The sequence below is a fragment of the Daucus carota genome, chromosome 5 (assembly GCF_001625215.2).
Source record: "Daucus carota subsp. sativus chromosome 5, DH1 v3.0, whole genome shotgun sequence".
Lineage (NCBI taxonomy): Eukaryota > Viridiplantae > Streptophyta > Magnoliopsida > Apiales > Apiaceae > Daucus > Daucus carota.
The window spans coordinates 43,543,233-43,549,379 of NC_030385.2; the positions used below are offsets into that span (position 1 = coordinate 43,543,233).

Here is a 6,147-nt window from a genome sequence, read left to right on the forward strand (position 1 = left end):
GAAATACAAGCAAGCAATGAAGTGGAATTTCCTCTACTACTTTGAGTTTGGTTCAACCTGAAGTTGCTCTCTCTGTTTATCCGTGTTGTGATTTGCTCCTTCGAGAGCCTGATGTTTTTAGAAATAATGCTTTTCCTTACGTACTTTGTTGTCTGTATTAAACTATCAAATCTTTGCACTTTAGAATGTAGGCTTTTATTCTGATATGCACATCAAATTAGCGTTTCAATAATTTTCGAATAAGCAATCATTATCCGGATAGTTTTCTCATGCAAATTGAAAAACAATAAAATTAAACGCAAATGTATTATTTAAACTAAATTACAGTAGCATTAGTTGTAAATCAATCTCACGACTGAGTTTTCTTATACAGACAAATCCAGTTAGGTAACTGCAAAAGAAGATATGAGAATAGATTTTAACAACAAACAAGTCAAAATTATTTACTTAAACATGTTTTTTTTTTTAATACCACGCCCTGCACCGCGGGCATATCTACTAGTAAGATATATTGAACGAGTCGGTTGGGGGTGAAATTTTCAACCCATTTCACATCGGGTCCGGATTAACCCAAAAAATGAACTTGATAAGACAATCAGACCCGAATCAAACCCCATCTCCCGAATTGTTCCTCCCCTCTAGCAGGATTGGCAACGCTGATTGCAAGGGACATGTTCCTTATCAAAAAACTTAGAGTAAAAGACAATATGTGTACCTGTAGTTTCACTCATATGCAATTTGTGTATATGAAGTTCTATAATAGCAAGATGTGTACTTGGACTTTGAATTTGTGTGCGAAACATGTATTTCTCTTTACTGTATGTTAGTTCCGTTAGTTTCGTTTGCACCGTTTACAGATCTTCTCCAACACTTACCTGTTGCATATGCAATTTAGCAACCAATGACTATTTTAAAATGAAAATTCAGTAAATGTTTTAAAAATCAAAGTAAGTGCTAATTTACATCAGTATTATTTATTGAAAAAATAAAAATTTATAACAATATTTATACTAACAAATAGATAACTATCTTTAAATATATCATCAAATCATCAAAAATTTATTAATTACTTTATCTCTCTTAAGAAATTTAGAGAAATTATTACTGGAGAATTTGATTATTAATATAAGATTCACATAAATATAATAAAAGATGAAATAAATTTAAAATTTTTTTTATAATTATATTTGAATCTTCATTAATGTATTTGAGTTTTGTGTGTGAATAAAATAAAGTTTAAATTAGAGAACACCATAAATATAAGATTTATCTTTTTATTCAGAATTGAAAACAAATTTTTTTATTTTCAATATTTTTTGTCCTACGAATTAGAAATTAAATATACAATAGATTTTTATAATTAAAATAATTTTAAATTTTCTTTCAAAAGAAAAAAAATAATTTATATTTTTTAATAGGAAAATTAATTTTAATTTTTTTCAATATGGTATATCCTACAAAGTAGAAATTTTCTTCTAAAAAAATTCAAAACTAAAAAAGATAATATTGATATTTTAAAACTTAAATTTATTTTTATATTGAATGTCATGTGCATATATTCAATAGATTCCAAAATTAAAATAATTTTTTCTGTTAGGAATAATTCAAAAATTAAATGTATACTATATATATAATATTTTATTTTATTTAATTGTTAGTTGTCTAAATATTTATTTTTACAGCTAACATTGATTTATTATAATTGTACTAATACATTAATTTATATCATTTATTAATAATTAAATATTTTTCACTCATATGTTATATTAACTATTTATTATTAATTAAATTAATAAAAATATTAAACAAATAAAATTTCACTAGACTGCGATATAATTTGCATACAGTGCCAAGCCAATTCAAAGCCTTGTTTGGGAATTAGAGGTTAGCGGTTAGCTGGATTGAATTAGATGTTTTGACTAACTGATCGAAATAGATGTTTTGACTAACGGATTAAATTAGCGGTTTTGTGTAAAATTGTTTGGTAAATAGCTGTTTCATTAGTTTTTCATGACACATACCAAAACCTTTGACCCAAAAAACTCTTTATGTAGTTTTTTGAAAATTAACTTTTTGAGCTCAAACTTCTATTTCAATGTGCTAACTATACAACACTATTATTAGCGGATTGTAATGGTCAAACCTCTACATCACCCCACACCTCTAATTTTTCTATTCCAAACACTGCCAAAGTCCAATTAGAGTAGCAGCACACAGTTACGTGTAATAGTAACCGAGGGTGTCATTAAAAGAGTTAAAATTTTTCGTCAAAAAAAAAAAAAGAGTTAAAATTTGAGAAGATATGCAAACGGAGCTAACGTCAAATACACGTTTCGCACACAAATCCAAAATCCAGATACACATCTTGCTATTATGAAACTCCATGTACACAAATTGCATAAGAGTAAAACCACAAGTACACATATTGTCTTTTACTCAAAAACTTATAACCAGTATACTTTTGTTGAAATGCCAATATCTGTTTACTGACCTCAGAATCCAACATCTTTTTTTTTTTTCCTGATCAATACAATCGCCGATTTAACATTACAATTGTAGAAGCTACTCGTTCTTGCAAATAATTGAAGATAAAAAAATCGTCCCTGTGCCCATATTCTGAAATCTGGAGGATGATGCTTTAGCTGTGATGAACAATGTACACAGGAGGATCATTAATATTCACTTATTCCGGGATCTAAGATTGTCAACACTACAGAAATTTGATGCTTTGCAAGTCAGGTAAGTTTCTTCAGAGCTAAATATCACACAATAGACAATACTCTGTTTTTTTTTTTGTTTTTTTTTTTTTGCTTGCTTGCTTATGTTGGTTCTTGTTTTTTTTACCAGATAACATAAGGTTACAAGTAATAGTAATCCTTCTATAGAAAATCTTTAAGCTTTGAGAAAATGCATTCAGTCTTTTCTTTTGCCAACTAAAATATCTTGGAGGGCATCTTGTTTTTCAGCTTTTCCAAGTAATTGTAGTGATGTCTGCATTAGCTGAAATATTGCAATCTTTTAAACACATACATAACCTTGTATAAATATGAAAATTTATACTCCCCCTTCCCTACATAACCAAACCAGCAAAATTAAGTGGAAGCGTCATTACAGGTTTCTGAGTATCATGTTCATAAAAAGTAGTACCAGATCTGACTAGAATGCTTGTAATAATACTCCATTCTGTCCCCATGTTTTTAGTCCCGTATAAAAGATGATGCACATGAGAAAAATCTTTAAATAAAATTTTTAAACCAATATTCAATGCCAATTTCAAGGTAAAAATTAAGGAGAGTATAGTACATCATAAAAAATGACCCCGACACATCAACCATCAAACGAGTAAAGTAAAGATGCCACGCAATTAAATCATCAAATTACAAGAATACTTTATCTCTTCCTCTTCTTCGTCTTCCACAGTCTGAGTATGAATTCGACACCCTCAGCTAAGGTTGCCTTTTTTCCTTCCTTTAAATTCCACAACTCAGGAACAGGGTATCTTCCACTCGAGTTGTACTCGTTCAATTCTGTTAAAGCCGTCACTACTGAGTCATACACTTCATCGCCCCACTCATTCTTTATAAGTACAAGGCCTTCATCTTCGGCATCGATAACTCTCTGACATGTCACATACAATCAAAGCATACAATAAGGAATAAACTGAGAAATCATGAGTATATCTGGTTACAAAACAATGTTGGGAAGAATACAAGTCATTAATTATTGACAATAATGAGTTACCTCATTGTCTTCGCCAACTTTTATGACCTTGAAGGGGTACCAGTTTGCATCTCCAAGTTTCTCGACTAACAGAGATGAGAATTCCATTGCTTTCTCTTCAACCTCGTCTGGAGGATACTTTTTCTCTGCAGCGGAAACAATGGGTTTGAGATTTAGATCTCCCATCAGCTTGATACCAACCTTGGCATTCTTGCTCGGCCTGCCCTTCAAACCCTATACAAACAATTAATCGATTAGTATCCAGCTAAATAACTCATCTTTGATGGACAATATCAAAACAATACATATTTTTAAGTTGCTAAAAGATATCAAATATTTAGTTCATTTCAATATATGTGGACAATCAAATTCAAAGTCATGATGCATAACCGAGCCTTGTAGCATGTAAAAAAACTCATCTTTATGACAATGAAGTCTAAATTAAAATGCAGGGAAATTAAAAACTCACATTTATTAACTCTTTTCGACCATCTTGTAACTCGTCATTGACTTTCCTCTCCTTGACAACGAGAGTCTGATATAAATCTTCAAGTGTTTCAAACTCTTCTTCCTTATCCTTGAGATCTTCTTTCAAGGACTCCATCTTTTTTTTCATTTCCTCGTCTCCACCATCACTGATCGGTCTCATGACTTCTACAGCTCCCCTCAGTCGTTCAATATCCAATTCTAGTTGCTGCTTCCCATCGCGCTGCTTCTGGAGCTCAATAATCCGTTGGTAAAGTTGCTGCTTCTCTTTCTGACATTCAAATCAATTAAAAGCATTAGAAGATGCATCCATTCAGAGTAACACATAATCAAAATTTTACTCACCTTATGAGTTTCCACTAACTTCGCCATGCTTTCATCAGCCTTCTTCTGCTCCATGATTGCTTTCTCATTCTACAAAATTTTAGAGCAGATATATAGCAGAAAAAAATATACCAGAGCAGAAAATATAAGTTCAAACCATAGTTACATAGGACGCGGTTCGATACGAAACGCGGTACGAATTCGGATACGTGGAACATTACTTTAATTGTTTCCGGTACGATGGGACGTATGGGTACGAGGGAACGTATGGGTACGCCGGAATTAATTAATCTATAAATTAATAAATTTATATGGTTTCAATATTAATAATTTGTCAAGATTTTACAAAATGTATAAACATAAATTAAAAGAGGTATAAATATGAAACAAAAGATGAGAGAGAACAGAATTTAAAGTTTAAAATACATGTACAGCAATTGAGGCATCCTCTTAAATCCTTCCACTAAAAAAATATAAATTAAAAACAATATTTGGATAAAGTTCAATTAAAATAAGTACTACTGTGCATCTGTACATGTGTGGTTAAAAATGTACTGCACATATAACTAGATACACACGAGATACACAACTGTTCATCATCTTCCTCTTTCTGCGTGTTTTTCCGATCTGCATCTTCTTTCTTCTTTCTTGTGCCGTTCCTTCCCTCCGTAAATAGTAGGCCTTCCTTTTATTCCTTGTTCGCTTTTCTTACCATGTCGCCGGAGTTTTTGTGAGTCGCCGAAACTGACGAACCGGTAGCGAATTCCGGCGACCTGGGTCGGAAACGACCCGTGTTCTGGGTCGAACGAACTGATTCGCGAAACGTGGGGGCGTACCCGTTTCCTGGTAACTATGGTTCAAACGATCTCATTGCTAATTAAGAGAAATCTATACCAATTCTTTAAACATACTCTTTGAGGAACTCTATCAGACTATTATATCCTAGAGTTTAAGATGCATTATAAGCAATCATGAAGTGATTGAAATTAAGTAGACTATATATTGAAGTACCTTTTTCTCCTCTTCCTTCAGATGCTCAAGCTTCCTCCGCTCTGTTTCATTAAGATATTCACGTTCTCTTAGTTCCTGCTCATGCAACTTGAGCGTTTCTCTCTTAGCATCCAGCTCAAGATTAATTCGTTCATGTTCACGGTACATGCTCTCAATTGCCAAACGTCGCTGTTTTTGGCTGATCACCAGTGCTATCAACCAAATGCAACAAATAAATAAGCCACAAAAGCATAACATTTTTCAATTATTGAAAATTTTAGTTTCATACCTTCATTAAAAGCTTTGACCATATCTTCCTTCTGCTTCATTACATTCAAGAAGCTAGCTTCAGTGTTGCTTATATTCTTTTTAATCTCTTCACATTGTTTCTCCTTCAAATCCAGAGTATCAGTAATGCTGCAGACCAACTTTGCATCTAATCTCTTCACTTCTGTTTCAATTTCCCGTATAGTCCTCAGATCTGCCCTCTTCTTCAAATGTCCAGCTATTACACCTCCTTTTTCATAGTCCGTCTTACTTGCCATCCAAGCATATAGCTCAACGCCTTTCGCTCCTCCCTTATCCTCCCACTGTTCCTTTCCATGAAAATTTGTCTCAAACTTATTG

At 32.4% G+C, this 6,147-nt stretch overlaps 1 protein-coding gene across 2 annotated transcripts; it reads right to left on the bottom strand.

The window, feature by feature from the left end:
- Positions 1–3,260: 3,260 nt before the first annotated feature.
- On the bottom strand, positions 3,261–5,765 carry LOC108220155 (factor of DNA methylation 1). Of its 2 annotated transcripts, none has more exons than XM_017393838.2 (5): positions 5,542–5,765; positions 4,552–4,620; positions 4,190–4,477; positions 3,742–3,954; positions 3,261–3,618 (listed from the first exon to the last, which is right to left on the bottom strand). In XM_017393838.2, exons 1-5 carry the CDS (start codon positions 5,686–5,688, stop codon positions 3,391–3,393), a joined length of 945 nt encoding a protein of 314 aa, XP_017249327.2. In that variant the 5' UTR covers positions 5,689–5,765; the 3' UTR covers positions 3,261–3,390. The 2 variants fall into 2 exon arrangements, with proteins under 2 accessions (XP_017249327.2, XP_063949751.1); XM_064093681.1 differs by having other exon boundaries at positions 4,552–5,380; positions 5,542–5,636.
- Between the last annotated feature and the right edge of the window lie 382 nt (positions 5,766–6,147).

Coding starts and splice junctions, on each gene's coding strand:
- LOC108220155 (XM_017393838.2), bottom strand. CDS start 5,688: ATGTACCGTGAACATGAACGAATTAATCTTGAGCTGGATGCTAAGAGA. Junction 4,621..5,541: donor TGAAGGAAGAGGAGAAAAAG/GTACTTCAATAT, acceptor AAAATTTTGTAG/AATGAGAAAGCAATCATGGA. Junction 4,478..4,551: donor AGTTAGTGGAAACTCATAAG/GTGAGTAAAATT, acceptor TTTGAATGTCAG/AAAGAGAAGCAGCAACTTTA.